General features: G+C 40.7%; 1 protein-coding gene and 1 long non-coding RNA gene across 2 annotated transcripts in view; one reads left to right on the plus strand and one right to left on the minus strand.

Moving 5' to 3' along the window:
- The first annotated feature begins 1835 nt into the window (after positions 1-1835).
- LOC122563869 lies at positions 1836-3498 on the plus strand. Its single transcript, XR_006315756.1, has 3 exons — positions 1836-1939; positions 2262-2327; positions 2764-3498. It is a non-coding gene; the product is annotated as an uncharacterized LOC122563869 (long non-coding RNA).
- Positions 3499-4648: 1150 nt separating this feature from the next.
- The window catches only part of slc27a6 (solute carrier family 27 member 6), a 75689-nt gene continuing 60799 nt past the window's right edge, over positions 4649-19538 (minus strand). The window contains exons 7-10 of the mRNA XM_043718061.1: positions 12103-12301; positions 11422-11519; positions 7439-7569; positions 4649-5258 (exon numbers count right to left, since the gene is read on the minus strand). Coding sequence (XP_043573996.1) covers positions 5082-5258; positions 7439-7569; positions 11422-11519; positions 12103-12301 — 605 coding nt within the window. The 3' untranslated portion in view covers positions 4649-5081. The remainder of the gene's footprint in view (positions 5259-7438; positions 7570-11421; positions 11520-12102; positions 12302-19538) is intronic.

Below are 19538 nucleotides of genomic sequence, written 5' to 3' on the forward strand. Positions count from 1 at the left end.
CCCCCACCCCATCTCCCCCACCCCATCTCCCCCATCCCCATCTCCCCCAACCCCCAACCTCCCATCCCTAGCCCTCTCCTCATTGTCCATGCCCAATCCCCAGCCAACTGAAACCCATCCTCTGAGTTATTACGGCAACATTACCTTTTGTGTGCTTCCTGTAATCAGGAGCATTGAATACTGATTGAGATTTTTGAAGAAGTAACAAAGAGGATTGATGAGGGCAGAGCAGTAGATGTGATCTATATGGACTTCAGTAAGGCATTCAACAAGGTTCCCCATGGGAGACTGATTAGCTAGGTTAGGTCTCATAGAATAAATGGAGAACTAGCCATTTTGATACAGAACTGGCTCAAAGGTAGAAGACAGAGGGTGGTGGTGGAGGGTTGTTTTTCAGACTGGAGGCCAGTGACCAGTGGAGTGCCACAAGGATCGGTGCTGGGCCCTCTACTTTTTGTCATTTACATAAATGATTTGGATGTGAGCATAAGAGGTACAGTTAGTAAGTTTGCAGATGACACCAAAATTGGAGGTGTAGTGGACAGCAAAGAGCATTACCTCAGATTACAACAGGATCTTGACCAGATGGGCCAATGGGCTGAGAAGTGGCAGATGGAGTTTAATTCAGATAAATGCGAGCTGCTGCATTTTGGGAAAGCACACTATGGGCAATTTAGCAGATTAAATGACAGGCTTTGGTATCACTCTACAGTTTTTCAGTTTATCCTTCTACCTGTTTCTGCCAACCATAAATATAGGTACAAATACCAAATATCATTATAGTCAATATTTCTAATACATGATGCTATTGACATGGAATATTACTTGCCATGCCAATTGATAGTAAATATTATGACCAGTACCTATTATAACATTTCACTGAGGAGCACAAACCATAGATCAGGGCATTTTTCAGAATCTGAGCCCTTCAGTTTTTGAATCTATTTGACACCTTCAAAATACACTTTATGTGTTGGAAGTAGAGGGAGCATTGTTAAAAATGCATAATAATCAGTCAGAATGTAAAGGCACCTTGTTGAACCATCAGACATCAATGACTATTTAATGGTAGTCAGCTTGACATTGATGAATTGCCTGCTGTCCTAATAGACAGGACACTGCCCTGGGACGCCACACTCCTGGTGAGTGTGAGTGTGTGTGTGTGAGAGAGAGAGAGGGCAGGGATAGGGGTCAAGGAAGTTTAACTGCTGAAGCCACCACCCTGCCACTGCCTCCCAATCCCTGACCCACTTTCTTCACAATCTCAAACCTGAAAGGCCTCCTACTCATCATTGGATCTCCTGATGTTTTGGCCTGCAGTGGTGATCTCTAGATTCTGGAAGCTGCTAGCCTCCTGTCAAACAGCAGGTTCTGGCACTCCAAGACTTCAAAATGGCAGACTATGATTCAGCAATAAGCTGATTAGAGCTTGATCCAGTGAGCTTTCTTGTTGGGAAAGGAGAGACAGTGAGAGAGGGAGAGAGAGGGTCCATTCCACACTCTCAAAATTTGGTGACAAAATAGAAATCATGGCCAGTTATAAAATAAGTGTAAAAGATTAGAACTGAGGAAGAGCAAAACATATTTATATAGTATTTTAAAACCAGTGACGTATTTTTTAGAACTTTGATTGGCACAGTAATGTAGAGAATGTCATAACCAATATGTACTCAGTGAACACCCACAAACAGCAAGGTGATAATCACCACATAATCTGTTTAGTGGCATTGATAGAGTGATTAATATTGACCAGAATACCAACATTAAAAGCCTGCACATCTTCAAACTAATACCATTAGATTTTTGTTTACACCTACCCAATGGGCAGATGGGATCTTTCTTGGACACCTCCGTGAGTGCAGCATTCTGTCAATTGGAGAGTGAAGTGTCAGCTCAGATATTCATTCTTAAGTCCTGGAGAGAACCTCATGGCTCAGAGGTGAGAGCGCTACCAAGTGAGCAAGGCTGAAACCTTGAGCAGATGAAACTTTTGTAAATAGCGTTGTGATGTTGTGGAGATGGTGGCCAAAATTAGTGTTTGGACCAAGTGATATATTAATAGCTAACAGTAATAATTAATCATTAATATATTATTATCTAACAGTGGGTTGACAGGTTTGAGGGACTGAATAGTCTATATGTTTTTTGAGATAGATAGAGGGTGTATAGAAAGAGAATAGGCACATGAAATTAGGATAACTGCTTATGTTGAGATGAATACCATGTTTCCATGTTGCAATTCCATTTAATTCTCTTGATAGCAATTGCTCAAACTCACATCCTGCACTCGAAGACAAAAGAGATCAGTGCAACAAAAGAATTCCACTGTAAGTATGCAATAGTTGGCCAAACTAAAACTTAAAATGGAAACATATCGTTCAGAAATAATACGACATGAAATTAGAGGGAGCTCTGTTTCTGAAATTGACTTCCAAATAGACACTGCTATTGTAAACGGAATGCATTCCATATAGTTTGTAAAACATGATGTAGTTGATAAAATACTGATTGCAAATACTTTAGATTCATATTTGTTCAGTTTGAAAACCTCCATAAGCTTGCTATTCAGACATTAAACTACTTTTTAAGAAAGTGTCATATTACTATCATAACTATTCAGAGGTTTATTAGTAAAAGAGCAGATATTAATTGCATCCTAATGTGCCATCAATTATGCAATTCTCACAATAACTAATTGGTTTCTGCAGCACTCGGGAGTTTTTAATTGTTCACATTGACAAATGATCTCTGCTCCACCCCCAGTGTCTATTTCCAGCACGACTGATCGGGCTGGTCGGGTCCGAAATGACATACCTCTGAGACTGGGTCTGCAGCAGCTGCTGAGGAAACCAACAAGAGGGAATAACAAACCTGACCTCATCCTCATGCGGGACAGCATGCCAGGAGCAACACCAGGTATGCATGAAAACAAGATGTCACTTGGTGCCACTGGGTATCAGTTGGCTCAATTGGCTGGACATTTTATTTGTGATGCAGACTGATGCCAACAGTGTGGGTTTGATTCCTGAACTGGCTGAGGTCACCATGAATGTCCCTACCTCTCAAACTCTCCCCATCGCCTGAGGATTGGGACCCTCTGGTTAAACCATCACCAGCCATGTCTCTCTGTGATAATACAATTGTTCTCTGGGACTATAGCAGGAATATTTATGTGCTAAACAGCACAAGCAGCAAGTAATAAACAGAGCTAAGAGAGCCCACAACCAATGGATCAGATTGAAACTCTGCTATCCTGTTACATCCAATCGGGAATGGTGGTGGACAATTAAACAACTCACTGGAGGAAAAGGCATGTTAACAGTTTAGAAAATAAAGTTACATATAAATTGTGTTTTTATATATAATGTTTTGTTACAGAGATACAAATTAAAATTATTTACAAGGCAAGTTAAAGAATATTCTCTGTAGATAATATATCTTCAGATAAAATGTTAAAAATCACACAACACCAGGTTATAGTCCAACAGCTTTAATTGGAAGCACACTAGCTTTCGGAGCGACGCTCCTTCATCAGGTGATAGTGGAGCCCTCCACTACCACCTGATGAAGGAGCTGTGCTCCGAAAGCTAGTGTACTTCCAATTAAACCTGTTGGACTATAACCTGGTGTTGTGTGATTTTTAACATTGTACACCCCAGTCCAACACCGGCATCTCCAAATTCAGATAGAATATGTTAATAAAACATAACTGCTGTTAATACCATAAAACTACTTGCTGAGGAAGTGGTCATGAAGAATTCCCATGGATATACAATAAGATTCTGAAATAAAAGCAAAATAACACAGATGACTGGAAAACTGAAATAAAAACAGAAAATGCTGGAAATACTCAGGAACATCGATGAAGAGAGGGTCTCATTTCAATTTTTCTTTCACTCCAGAGGGCAGTGAGCAAATTTCAGAAAGACAAGGTTTGGCACAACAGTAAACATGAAAGGAACTAGAAACAGAGATGTTTAAGGTCACAGTGACTTTGGTGGCTCAGGCGAAGGCAAGTTTGGCATAAAACCTGTGGCGACAAGGTCACCATCTGATTTGAGAATTGCAGTGTCCTGGGGTCCTGGGTCTGGAATCTCTCTGGGTAGCTCTCTGTCTTTGGCAGTAGAGTCTATGCTAACAGCCTGCCCTCTACAACTTTCCCATCTCTCAAACCTTTTTCATACCTTTCTCCTGTCAGGAGTTTTATCTATCTTGTGGAGAGTGTTGCACCTCAGCACCCAGTATCTGACAGTCTTGACCCTGTTGTTAGCTGTAGCCTTCCTTCTGGGCCGATGGATGCCCAATTGTTTTTGATGGCCTCATACCCTGCTCTTTGCCCCGATGATGCCGAGGGTTACCATGTTGTTATGAAGATTAAGTTGTTCTAGCTTAGAGTTCTCTACAAAATGAATATGACCATATAAAGGGCACAAATGATTAGTTACAGGCTTGCATTAAAATTACAACTGTTCTTCTAAAAAAGATCATTGTGCATCCTGCTGTAGGAAATTAAAAATCAAATGTGCCTAATGAAAAGGGTAGAGACAAAACAAACATAGCAAGCCAGGTAACATCAGGAGGTGGAGAAGTCAACCTTTCCAGTGTAACCCTTCTTCAGGTCCTGAAGGGTTACACCCAAAATACTGACTTCTCCACCTGCTGGTGCTGCCTGGCTGGCTGTGTTCTTCCAGCCTCCTGCCTGTCTATAATGTAAAGGGTAGGCATTCCAAGTTTTGAAATTTAAATTTCTATAAAAGACAAGAAATTAGAGTGCAACCATTTTTATAATGCTATGTTGTTCAGTAAAAAATACAATTACAGGCTTTTTAACAGTTTAGGAAATCAAGTTACTTATAAAATGTGTTTGTATATATCAATAATGTTTTGTTACAGAGATACAAATTAAAATTATTTACAAGGCAAGTTAAAATATATTCTCTGCAGATAATACATCTTCAGATAAAATGTATTAATAAAACACAGCTGCTGTTAACAGTTATACTATAAAACTATTTGCTGAGAAAATGGTCATACAGAATTCCCATGGATATATAATAAATGCCCAAATTACAAAACATGGCTCATAATTTTATCTTGAATGACAAAATCTGGTCATAGATTTGCTCTGTCATTAAAATGTAAGATTTCTCAAAAGTATCCAGGAAATACAGTGGCTCAGTTATGATCATGGGATTAAATGCTTCTTCTACCAATTTCATTTTTTTTCTCTTGAAGGTTCCAGTCATCTCCATGAATTCCTAAGTTATAATAAGACAAATAGAAAATTGATTTTAGTTTAAGTATTTTTGGAGGAAAGTTTCAACATTTACTTTCCATTAGAAAATGTTTTGAACTGTTAATACATAAATCTTGCAGTCTTCTTTATCATAGCCATCAAAATTGTGGCCTGTGATTCCATATGTACCTGGGACATGCTGCAATAATAGGAATGAGATCATGTGACGTCTCAGTTTAAAAATATAATTGCAAACATTCAACATTGTTCATACCAGAACATCTTTAATTTGCGCGTCTAATTTTCCTCATTCCTAACAAATATCTACAAAAACTTACCATACAAATCATTATTGATGCAATTCATTAACTGCTTCTTTACACACTTTACAAATTCATGTTTATTTCTTTTTGCATATTTTCACAATCCTCATTTCTAAAGCAAAGTGGAAGGAGTTTATGGATCCTTTGGTCTCAGAGCTTGAAATATTTTAATTAACTGTGTCTATCCTCTATCCCTGGTTTTCTGCACTTCTTTCCTTTACCCTCGCCTCAGGTCACACATCATTATCTGTGTCTGCCCACCTTGATCCTACTGCATCAGACACCATGGTCAACCAGTCCATAACCTCCATGAGTTAGATTTAGCTTCCTGCCACTCCTATTGAATGTAGTCACATAGTGGTCACGGTGCTGCATTAGTCCCTGTAGATGTTGATTTGAGCAATTTATATTATGGCTAGTTATGAAACTAGATTAAACTTAACTGCTACTTTGTATGCCAGTACGATGAATTGGCCCTGAAATTTTGTTCCAAATGATTCTAATAGTTTTCCAGGAAGGACCTTCTGCACTCTCCAGCTCAGTCCTACCCCATATGAAGTCTCCGTTTATGTGGTGGTCTTTTAATGCCTTCTGAAGAGAGCTGGCATTAGAATCAGTTAACAAAGAGAAATGTCTCAAATCAGGGGAAACATCTCAAGAAAAATAATTTAATAACATTAGGTTTCCCAGCAGTGGGTCAAGCTTCCATCCTTGGTCCTAACTATTCCTTGTGTGGACCGTGCTCCTCATTATATTGTGCATAACCATGGCATTTACTTTCACAAACATGCAATTAATACTCAGTTCTCTGTTCTTACCAGCACCTTCCAATCCATGGTAGGGTTAAATTGCTAGTCCAACTTCAACTCAAAGGTGAGCCTAAGCTTTCTCCAACTGAACAACAGCAAGACAAAAGCTACTCTACCTGTCTGTCTTACTGTTTAATGTCTATTATGCATTGGAGTTGGCCATTCTCTGATTTGGTCCATTATTATCAGATGTTAGTGGAATTGAATCTAACACCAATGTTGAAGTAGATGCACACTCAGTAACATCTATGTAAGTAATAGAGTGATTTGGGGTATAATCTTAGAATGGAGAAAGTGAGGACTGCAGATGCTGGAGATCAGAGCTGAAAATGTGTTGCTGGAAAAGCGTAGTAGGTCAGGCAGCATCCAAGGAACAGGAGAATCGACGTTTCGGGCATAAGCCCGAAGATTCCTGAAGAAGGGCTTATGCCCGAAACGTCGATTCTCCTGCTCCTTGGATGCTGCCTGACCTGCTGCGCTTTTCCAGCAACACATTTTCAGCTGTAATCTTAGAATGCCTTGAATCTAAAGAGAATTGGCATGTGTTTCTCAAACCCCTACTTGATCCTTCTGAAGATGAACATAGTGAGAATGAAGCTAGCCTTGAATTGTGAAATTGCTTTATTTCAAAGTTATTGAGTTAACAATCATGGTTGGGCATACTTAATTAAATAATTATAACTTTACATTGTATAATAATGACAAGCATGTAAATGATCATGTACCATATGTGTGGTGGTCTTGCTTATTTCCTAAATATCTTCCTGCATTCTCTTTTCTGCATCTGCACAGTGCGCTGTAAATTTTGTGTTTTAAAAACACAACTAATTATGTTTGTTCTTGCTTTTGTTGCTATTCTTCACAAATACTTAATACTTTGATCCTCCCTAAACTGTCTTTGCTATGCATCTTTATTGGAAAAACATGTTTTTGAATTGAAGATAATAGATAACCTGTGCTATTTAACTTTGACAAAGTATATAATATTCATGTTTACTAAATCTAGCTATCTATTTAATGAGAATCCCATATGAAGTGTTAAACTGATTCAGGAATTTGTACGTACTGACCTGGATTCTCAGGAAGCGTGGGTAAGCATAACTTGGCAGATGTTTCACAACGTGATTGTATATTTTTTTCCCTTTGAACTCTTGACCTGGTTTCAGGATAATAGCTGCCATCCCTATCCTGCCTTCATACCCTGCAGTGGATATATGAAAATGAATAATTAAACTTTCTCCAAATTTAGACATTTTTGAAAAATATACTTAAGCATTTTTCACATGTATACTGTAGGTATAGGACACAAAGTGAGCTGATTTGATCAAATGTAATTTACAATAAATTTAAATTTATTATCTACAAGATAATTCTCATTCATAAAAAAGAAAACAATCATATTCTTCAAAACCCTTGGGTAACATCCACCAGAATTCCATAAACATGTTAACTAACAAGAACCAGAAACAGGATAAATGGTCAATTTCAGGTTGACAAGGATTAACGCTGGGGCTTTACCTATCTGCAAACTATACTCATGACCTGGGTGAGGGACTGTAGCCAGATTTACCTGTTGGTAATGTTAGGGGAGATAGTGGAGTCAAAGTCGCAATCAGGTCATGAATGTTCTTATCTATTAGCAGAAATTGCTGGAGAAACTCAGCAGATCTGAAGGATGGTCACTGGACTCGATACTTCAACTCTGTTTCTCTCTTCATGGATGATGCCAGACCTGCTGAGTTAATCTAACAATTTCTGTTTCAATTTCAATGTTTTGTTTCAGATTTCCAGCATCCACAGTTTGTTGTTTTATATTATCAAATGCAGAGCAGACTAAAGGGTGTCTACTCCTGTTCCTATTTCTTATGCTATGTACTTGCCTGAAGTATTGATTTCCTGAATTGACCTACCTACCCATACATGTTCAGAAGTTCCATTGGGTCACCTAAACAGTATTAGAAGCCTCTTAATAGTTTCAGCTCAGTGCAGTCTTTACTCTACAAGCCTGGAGGATTTCACAAATCTATTAAGATTACTTTTGTCCCTTGATGATGTCTGTGGCAGTATGGTCAAACATTTGAAGATATTGATGAGCTAATTTCAGCATCACAACTATAAGCAGACAAAGAACAAAAAATAATACAGCACAGAAAGAGGCCCTTCGGCCCACCAAGACTGCGCTAACACATGACCCCTTTCTAAACTAAAAACCTTTTGTCTCTACACTGACTGTATCTCTCTATTTCCTGCCTACTCATGTATCTGTCAAGATGCTTCTTAAATGTTGTTATTGTATTCACCTCTACCACCTCCTCTGGCAAAGTATTTCAGGCACTTACCACCATCTATGTAAAAAGGTTGCCTTTCATATCTCCCTTAAACTTTCTCCCTTTTACCTTACACCTATGTTGTCTAACTATAGACAATACTGCTCTGGGAAGACAGGACTCTAACTGTCCTTTCTATCAATACCGCTCGCAATGTTTTAGACTTCTATTGGGTCTCCCTAATCCTTCAACGCTCAAGTGAAAACCAACAAAGTTCAACCAATCTCTCCTCATAACTAATACCCTCCAAACCAGGCAACATCCTGTACCCTCTCCAAGGCCTCCGCGTCCTTCTGGCAGTGTGGCGACCAGAACTGTATACCATATTCCAAACATGGCCTAGCTAAACTTCCATACTGCTGCAACATGACTTGCTAGTTTTTATACTCGATATCCTGACTGATGAATGCATGTGCCTTCTTGATCACCTCACCCACTTGTGTTTCCACTTTCCACAGGAACCGTGGACCTGTACACTCAATCCCTCTGTATGTTGATGAATTTAAGGGTTCTGCCATATACTTCCTTCCTGCATTAGGCCTTCCAAAATGCATCACCTCACATTTTTCTAGATTGAACTCTATCTGCCGTTTCTCAGTCCAAATCTCCAGCCTATCTATGTTCTGCTGTATCCTCTGGCAAACCTCCTCACTATTTGCAGCTTCTCCAGTCATTGTGTCATCTACCAATTTACTAATCAGGCCACCTAAGTTATCCTCATATGATTTATATATATTACAAATAACAGGCATCCCAGCACTGATCCTACAGAACATCATTGGCCACAGATCTCCAGTCAGAAAAGCACCCTTACTTTGCTACTTTCTGTCTTCTATGGCCGAGCCAGTTCTGTATCCATCTTACCAACTCACCATGGATCCTGTGTGACTTCACTTTTTGTATCAGCCTGACGTGAGGGACCTTGTCAAAGACCTTGCTAAAATCCATGTAGACAATGTCAACCGTCCTACCCTCATCAATCAGTTTTGTCACTTTCTCTGAAAGCTCATTTAAGTTTGTGAAACATGACCTTCCCTGTACAAAGCTATGATGTCTATCATTAGTAAGTCTATATTTTTTTCAAATATGAGTAATTCCTCTTCCTAAGAATCTTCACCAATAATTCTCTATCCCTGACGTAAGGCTCACCAGCCTTTAATTTCCCAGATTATTCCAGTTACCCTTCTTAAACAAAGGAAAAAAACAACATTGGCTATTCACCAGTCCTCTAGGACCTTTCCTATGGCTAAAGAGGATTTAAAGATTTTATACAGGACGTCAGCAATTTCCCACCTGCATCCCTTAGCATTCTGGGATAGATCCCATTAGATCCTGGAGGTTTGTCTACCTTAATGCTTTTTAAAACATCCAACACCACCTCCCCTTTTTTATATTGACATGTTCTCAAATATCAACATGTCCCTCTCAAGACTCACAATCCACCATGTCTTGCTCCTTTGTGAATACCAATGCAAAGTATTTGTTAAAAACCTCACCTACTTCCTCTGGCTCCATGTATAAATTTCCTCGTTTGTCCTTGAGTGGACCTACCCTTTCTCTAGCTAACCTCTTGCTCCTTATATATATATATGTATATAGAACACCTTGAGATATTCTGTAATCCGGTTTGCCAAAGACATTTCATGACCCCTTTTAGCCGCTCTTATTCCCTGTTGGAATTCTTTGAGGCCTGGTGAAAATGGAGAGGAAGAGAAGCAGAGAAACAAAAACAATACACACAGATGGACCAAAGGTTACTGCAACCCAATATCACAGTTTTAGGAAAGATTGAACTCCAAAAACAAAGTCAAATATTAAAAATAATTTAATGGTAAAGGCAATAGTAGGGGGAAAAACAGAACAATACAATATTGAGAATTATGAGAGAAAATCAGAAAAGTAGTTTGAAATAATAAGCTGCAGGTCAAAGTTTCTCCAATTCCCAGTTTCTCCAGTTCTGAGGAGGGGTCACTTGACCCGAAACCTTAACTCTGATTTTTTTCCACATATGCTACCAAACATGCTGAGCTTTTCCAGCAACTTCTGTTTTTGTCTCCAATTCCCCTCTCATCTACTTCTCAACTCGACCTGCTGTTTTCTCAGGGCCTCTGTGCTTGTAGTGTCAAACTTAATGTGGGCAGCTAAAGGAAGTCCCCAAATGAAATTTAATCCTTTGTAAAGTTCCTGGAAACTTCACTGGGGTTCTACACATTCTGTGCTTTCAGAACCCAGAAAAAAACTTTTCTTCTGCTGTGTAACATAGAATTCCCCCTTTCAGATTCTGTTTTTCATCCTCTCATGTTTCTTTCATCCAGTGTATACTTGAGAAATACAACACAATTAGCTGATGTATAAATGAGACCGGAATGCCATTACTAATGTAGCTGAAAATGTGTTGCTGGAAAAGCGCAGCAGGTCAGGCTGCATCCAGGGAACAGGAGAATCGACGTTTCGGGCATAAGCCCTTCTTCAGGAATGAGGAAAGTTTCCTCATTCCTGAAGAAGGGCTTATGCCCGAAACGTCGATTCTCCTGTTCCCTGGATGCTGCCTGACCTGCTGCGCTTTTCCAGCAACACATTTTCAGCTCTGATCTCCAGCATCTGATCTCCAGCATCTCCAGCATCTGATCTCCAGACCTCACTTTCTCCCCATTACTAATGTAAGACTAACATTTTACTTAAAAGTCTGAAATGAATGCAAGACTTTTGACATAACCAGTCTTCACCTTGGACAGCTACTCCATACACATTGGCTTCTTCGACAACGTCCAACATTCCGATAATTTCAGCCACCTCTGTGGTTGCAACATTTTCCCCTTTCCATCTAGAAACAACAGCATTCGGATCAATGGTTATATCACCAATGGGAAAGACTGAGTACACTAAAACAGAAATATCATGGCTGATTTTCTTTTCTGTTTGAAGCACTGAGCATTTATTTAATGTAGCTATATTTCCCTGAATGGTAACACATTATTATTCTTTAAATACACAAATATTTGATGAAGTAAAATGATTTTTGAAGAAAGTGTTTAAGCTTGTTTCTGCTTTATGTAATGAAAATAGTTCGAACCTATTTTCTAATCTGTTCATAGGTGAATTTGAATCTGACATTGCATGCTGCTAACCATTAAAAGATAATGCATGATTAGTTTTGATCTTCATAAAGTGTCAAATATCAATTCTATTTGAAGTGCAATTAATAAGCTTCATCTCAACAAGGTCCAAACCCGATAAGAACAGAAACTAAAGTAAAATCACAAATTCAATCTAAATCAACAACCTGAAGATTTCAAAAGAAAATTAGAAACTTCTGCTTGGCTACAAATGTTGAACTTAGGTGAATCACATTTTTCATCCTCAGTGGAGTAAAAGATCGAAAACAGATAAATATTTGATTTGTTTACCTAAAGGTATCTCCAATCCGATCGCGGAAGTAAATGTAGCCATCCTTGCTCTCAGACATGAGGTCCCCCGTGTTGAAATACAGATCCCCCTTTTTAAATACATCTTCCAACAGCTTCTGCTGTGAAAACTTCTTGTTTCCAGCATAACCACTGAATGGGTTCCATTTAGTCACTGGAGAAATTAGGAGTCCAGTCTCACCTAACGTAGCAGGAAAATAGATTGATCACATTAGTTTGCAATAATATGGCCAAAATATGACTAAAGTGAGAAATGTAGTGCCAGCAGCGCATTCAATCTAAACTCTTCCTGTCTTTAGTAGCCACGTACTAAATAAGAAAGGAAGAACTTGCACTTGTATAGAACCTTTATCAATGTCAAGATGCTCCAAGTCCTTTGCATCCAATAAAATCTTTTTTGTTGTAATTGCTGTTGTAATATAAAAAATACACAGCAGTCAATCGCTACACAGCAATGGTCCACAAAAGGAAATAGAAAAGACAGCCCATTCATATGAAATTTAAAAATAAACTCACAAGCCTCTGAGTTTAACTTTTCCATTACCAAGCATAATAATGGGAATTTACAATCTGCAAGGATTCCACCTCTACCTTTAAGATTATATGAGATCCTGTAGCCATAAGGATAATGACTTTGCATTTGATAAAACAACATATAAGGTAAATAATTCTCATGAACAAACCTGCGTTGTGGAATAGTATAGTATAGAAACTGAGCACAGACTTAGTGAAGTTATTCCATGATGTTTACAAAGTGCAGGTTACCTCTACGGGTAAATAATTCAGAGTCTGGCCAGTGATCTGCAAGTGGGAGTTTAAATTCCAGTGAACAAGACAGTGGGGGAGTTTAAATTCAATTATTTAAATAAATCTGGAACAAAAAAAGCTGGTATCAATTATGATTTCAATAAACTTCAATATCAGATTGTCTCGAGATTGTCTGGTTTGGTCAGGTCCTTCAGATCAAGGGAAGGAATTGTGGGCTTGCCTTAGCCATTCTACCCTATTCAGATCCATCAGAGATAGCAGCACAGTCTGAAGGACTTTGGGAATTTTTAACATTCTCCACCCTGGATCCCATAAAGTGTCATGGAATCCAGTGGAACATGGGCAAAGAAACCTTGCAAGATGACTGTCAGTACACTCCCTCATGAATTATACTCCTCCACATCGAACATAAGCTGCCCAAGACAGAGAATGTACTGTGGGTAGGGACTTACACGTCCATCACTAAGAATGGCTGAGTGGCATCATTATAGATTGAGCTGGCTGAGTCTGGACAAAGCTCAATGCTTAGCACTGATGAGCAAACTAGTGAAAGGGAAATAAAACCAGAAGGAACTGCAGATGCTGCAAATAAAAGACCAAAATAGAAATTGCTGAAAAAGCTCAGCAGGTCTGGCAGCATCTGTGGAGAGAAATCAGAGTTATCGTTTTGGATTGAGTGATCCTTCCTCCTGAACTGAGGTTCTGAGGAAGGGTCACTGGACCTGAAACATTAACTCTGATTTCTGTACACAGCTGCTGCCAGACCTGCTGAGCTTTTTCAGCAATTTCTAATTTTGCCTAGCGAGAGGGAAAAACCTACTTGTCCTTATGTCAATTAATGTAGCTGTAAGAAATGTGTCTGTTCAGAACAGTGTTGGTAGGGGTGACCACTGTACAGTCCTCGACAGGTTAAAGTTTTGTACTGAGAACACTCCTCATTCTGTCCTATTGTTCTATCACTGAGTTAAAAGGGACAGATTCTGAACCAATCTAATTGCTTGAAACTGGATATCCGCAACGTGCTGCAGGTCATCAACTATTGCTGAAATGCTTCCACCACTTCCTCCAGATAGACCCAAATCCTGCCACGTTAATTAATGAGTGGTGGTGGACAATTAACAAGCAGATGAGTAAGTAAAGCAAAATATAGCAAATGCTGGTGGGTGGCACAGTGGTTAGCACTGCTGCCTCACAGCGCCAGAGACCCGGGTTCAGTTCCCGCCTCAGGCAGCTGACTGTGCGGAGTTCGCACATTCTCCCTGTGTCTGTGTGGGTTTCCTCCGGGTGCTCCGGTTTCCTCCCACAATCCAAAAAATATGCAGGTTAGGTGAATTGGCCATGCTAAGTTGCCCGTAGTGTTAGGTGAAGGGGTAAATGTAGGGGAATGGGTTGCGCTTCGGCGGGTCGGTGCAGCCTTGTTAGGCCGAAGGGCCTGTTTCCACACTATAAGTAATCTAATCTAATCTGAAATTAGAACAGAAAGCGCGAGAGAAACTGAGCAGATCTGGCAACAACTGAGGAGAGAGAAACAGAATTCATGTTTTGGATCCAATGATGCATCTTTGGAACTGGAGCAGAGAAATTCTGGCAGCTGGTATCTCAACAAGTGCTCAATGAAAGCAACAGGAGCAGACTCTGTGAACACCCCCATCCTCAACAATGGCAAAGCTTAACAGAAACATGAAAGACAAGGCTGATGCAACCAGCCAGAAATCTAAGTAGGTGATTAGTTTCAACCTCATGAAGTCCGCAACACCGCAGTATCGAGTGTACCAATTCGCTTCACTCCACCTGGGTAACACTGACTACACCAGACACAGCGAAAGGCCCTGCCAATGTTCACTACAAAGTTTGCCAAGAACTCATACTTCAGGCTAGCCAAGTTTCTGGTCAAATATAGCTACAATAATGGCATTTACCTAGACTGCAGCTGAACATAATTCTTCTGCTGTTGCTGATGACCCACAGTGTCTCGTGTATGCCCGGTTTTGAAATGAGATTTGTTCAAAGTCTAGTTCATGTAGCACACTGATTCTGCACACAACACAATGCAGGGTATCCTTAAAGTGAAGACAGAACTTTGTCTGCATAAGGAATGTGATCTCCTAACAATGCTCATTCCTACCAATACAGGCTTGGACAACTTCATCTATGACAGGGTTCCACATCAAGTAGATGATTCTCTCTTGTTGGTTCCCTTACCATTTGCTGCAGAGCCAGTCTAGTAGCTGCTCTTTGTGACTTTTATAAATGACTTGGATGAGGAAGTGGAAGGGTGGGTTCGTAAGTTTGCCAATGACACGAAAGTTGATGGAGTTGTGGATAGTGTGGAGTTCTGTTGTAGTATGCTACAGGACATTTACAGGAAGCCAAGCTGGCCTGAAAAATGGCAGCTGAAGTTCAACCTGGAAAAGTGTGAAGTGATTCATTTTGGAAGGTTGAATTTGAATGCAGATTACAGGGTTAAAGGCAGGATTCTTGGCAGTGTGAAGGAACAGAGGGATCCATAGAGACATCAAAGTTGCCACCCAAGTTGATAAGGTTGTTCAGAAGGCGTACGGTGTGTTGGCTTTTATTAGCAAGGGTATTGAGTTTAAGAGCTGCAAGGTTATGCTGCAGCTCTATAGAGCCCTGGTTAGACCACATTTGGAATATTGTGTTCAGTTCTGGTTGCCTCATTATAGGAAGGATGTGGAAGCTTTAGAGAGGGTGCAGAGGAGATTTACCAGGATGCTGCGTGTATTGGAAGGCATGTCTTATGAAGAAAGGTTGAGGGAGCTGCGGCTTTTCTCACTGGAGAGAAGAAGGATGAGAGGTGACTTGATCAAGGTGTACAAGATGATGAGAAGCACAGTTGGAGTGGATAGCCAGACTCCTTTTCCCAGGGTGGAAATGGCTATCACATTGGGGCATGGCAGATGCAGTTTAATGTGGATAAAGGTGTGATTATCCACTTAGGTGGCAAGAACAGAAAGGCAGATTACTATCTAAATGGAGTCAAGTTAGGTAAAGGGGAAGTACAATGAGATCTAGGTGCTCTTGTACATCAATGAAAGCAAGCATGCAGTGAAGAAAGCTAATGGCATGCTGGCCTTCATAACAAGAGAAATTGAGTATAGGAGCAAAGAGGTCCTTCTGCATCTGTACAGGGCCCTGGTGATTAGATTCCCTACAGTGTGGAAACAGGCCCTTCGGCCCAACAAGTCCACATCGACCATCCAAAGAGCAACCCCAGACCCATTCCCCTACATTTACCCCTGACTAATGCACCTAACACTACGGGCATTTTAGGATGGCCAATTCACCTCACCTGCACATCTTTGGGCTGTGGGAGGAAACCGGAGCACCTAGAGGAAACCCACACAGACACGGGGAGAATGGGCAAACTCCACACAGACAGCTGCCCAAGGTGGGAATTGAACCGGGGTCCCTGTGCAGTGAGGCAGCAGTGCTAACCACTGAGCCATCGTACTGCCCTGAGTATTGTGTGCAGTTTTGGTCTCTAAATTTGAGGAAGGACATTCTGGCTATTGAGGGAGTGCAGTGTAGGTTCATGAGGTCAATTCCCGGAATGACGGGACTATCATTTGGTGAAAGATTGGAGCGACTGGGATTGTATACCCTTGAGTTTAGAATGATGAGAACGGATCTGACTGAGATGTATAAGATTATTAAAGGATTGAACACTCTGGAGGCAGGAAACATGTTTCCGCTGATGGGTGAATCCAGAACCAGAGGACACAGTTTAAAAATAAAGGGTTAGGCCATTTAGAATAGAGTTGAGGAGAAACTTCTTCACCCAGAGATTGGTGGATATATGGAATGCTCTGCCCCAGAAGGCTGTGGAGGCCAAGTCTCTGGATACTTTCAAGAAGGAGATGGATAGAGCTCTTAAAGATAGTGGAATCAAGGTTATGGGGATAAGGCAGGAACAGGATACTGATTGAGGATGATCAGCCATGATCATAATGAATGGTGGTGCTGGCTCGAAGGGCCAAACTGTCTATTGTCTTTAATTTTAAGGTGATTGGAAGAAAGTTTGGGGGATGTCAGAGGTAGGTTCTTTACACAGAGAGTGGTGGTGCATGAAATGCACTGCCAGCAGTGATAGTAGAGTCAAATACATTAGGGACATTTAAGCGATTCTTAGAAAGGCACATGGATAATAGTAAAATGAAGGATATGTGGGTTAGTTTGATTTTAGCGTAGGATATAAGGTCGGCACAAATTGAGGGCCGAAGGGCCTGTACTGTGCTGCACTGTTCTATGTTCTATGTTCTATTTCCTGGATGTACCACCATCCCTGGTGACCAATAACCTCGTGCAATGGAGACCCACATGACTGCTGGGAGGTTCAGCACACTTAACATACCAATACATTGGCTGTAGTGCACCGTCCTTGGAGTTTTGCACAGTGCATATCATTTTTAAAGGGAATGTTGCCAGTGGCTCTGTCCTTCTGATGGGAGAGGACCATATTCAGGGATAGTGGTGGTGATGGTGGTGTCTGGAACATTGTCTGTAAGCTATCGCTCTGTGAGAATGACTATTTTGGCCTATCCGTGGCACAACTTCTCTTAACTTTGACACAAATTCCCAGATGTTAGGAAGGAGGAGTTTGCAATGTCTGCAGGACTAGGCTGCCACTGTGTCTTTGTTGATGCCAGGACTCTGTCTACTGCATTCCTTTCGGCTTTGCGGTATTAGAATGGAGTGGCTAGCCAGGCCATCCCGGGGGCTGTCAAAAGTAACCATATTTGTCAATCTGGAGTTACACAAAGACCAGACAAGGATAGTAGAGCCCCTCCCCCAAACAAGCTTAAAGAATTGTGTGTTTTTATGACAATTAATAATAGTTACACAGTCATCATGAGGTTAGCTTTTTAATTCCATTTTTGCAGTGATCAAATTTGATCAAATCCATCCTGCCCTCAGAACGTTATGAGGCTAGTGACAGTACAGCAGCACCTCCATCCCTCCCATATTACAGATTCCGGGACTTAGATGTTTCAGTAAGAACAGAGAAGATGGTAAAAGAGGTGGGATAGGGGGTAGTGCATTGTTAATCAAGGGTAATATTAGAGCAGCTGAGAGAATGTTTGACGACTCATCCACTGAGGTGGTTTGGGCTGAGGTTAGAAACAGGAAAGAAGAGGTCACCATGTTGGGAGTTTTCTATAGGCCTCTGAATTGTTCCAGGGATGTAGAAGAAAGGAAAGCAAAGATGATTTTTGATAGGAGTGAGATTAACAGGGTAGTTGTTATGGGGGACTTTAACTTCCCCAATATTGACTGGAAATACTATAATTTAAGTAGTTTAGATGGGTCAGTTTTTGTTCAATGTGCAGGAGGGTTTTCTGATACAGTATGTAGACAGGCCAACAAGGGGCGATGCCATATTGGATTTGGTATGAACCTGGCCAGGTGTTGGATTTGGAGGTAGGTGAGCACTTTGGCGATGGTGACCATAATTCAGTTATGTTTACAATAGCAATGGGCAGGAATAGGTATATACCGCAGGGAAAGAGGCATAACTGGGGGAAAGGCAATTATGATGCGATTAGGCAAGATTTAGAATGCATAGGATGGGGAAGGAAACTGCAGGGGATGGACACACTTGAAATGTGGAGCTTATTCAAGGAACAATTACTACAAGTCCTCGATAAGTATATACCTATCAGGCAGGGAGGTAGTTGTCGAGAGAGGGAGCCATGGTTTACTAAAGAAGTTGAAGCTCTTGTCAAGAGGAAGAGGAAGGCTTATGTGAGGATGAGGCATGAAGGCTGTTAGGGGGCTTGAGAGGTATACATTAAACAGAAATAATCTAAAGAGAGCGCTAAGAAGAGCCAGGAGGGGACATAAGAAGTTGTTGGTAGATCGGATCAAGGAAAACCCTAAGACTTTCTATAGGTATATCAGGAATAAAAGAATGACTAGAGTAAGATTAGGGCCAATCAAAGACAGTAGTGTGTGTGGAATCTGAGGACATAGGGGAAGTGCTTAATGAATACTTTTCGTCAGTACTCACATTGGAAAAGGGCAATGTTAGTGAGAACATGGAGATAGAGACTACAAGATTAGATGGGATTGCGGTTGACAAAGAGGAGGTTTGAGCAATTTTGGAACATCTGAAAATAGATAAAACCCTGGGGCTGGATGGGATTTATCCTCGGATTCTAGGAAGCCAGGGAGGAAATTGTAGAGGCTTTGGCTTTGATCTTTATATCATCAGTGGGGCCAGAAGACTGGAGGATAGCAAACATTGTTCCCTTGTTTAAGGAGGGGAGTCGGCACAACCCTGGTAATTATAGACCAGGGAGCCTTACTTCGGTTGTGGGTAAGGTGTTGGAAAAGTTTGCAAGAGATAGGAATTATAATCATCTGGAAAGGAATAATTTGATTAGAGATGGTCAAGACGGTTTTGTGAGGGGTAGGTCGTGCCTCACTAACCTTATTGCGTTCTTTGAGAAGGTGACCAAACAGGTGGATGAAGGTAAGGCGGTTGATGTGGTGTATATGGACTACAGTAAGGCATTTGATAAGGTTCTACACTGTAGGCTATTGCACAAAATACAGAGTTTCGGTATTGAAGGTGATTTAATGATTTGGATCAGAAGTTGGCTAGCTGAAAGAAGACAGAGGGTGGCGGT

This window comes from Chiloscyllium plagiosum, chromosome 2 (assembly GCF_004010195.1).
Source record: "Chiloscyllium plagiosum isolate BGI_BamShark_2017 chromosome 2, ASM401019v2, whole genome shotgun sequence".
Classification (NCBI taxonomy): Eukaryota; Metazoa; Chordata; class Chondrichthyes; order Orectolobiformes; family Hemiscylliidae; genus Chiloscyllium; species Chiloscyllium plagiosum.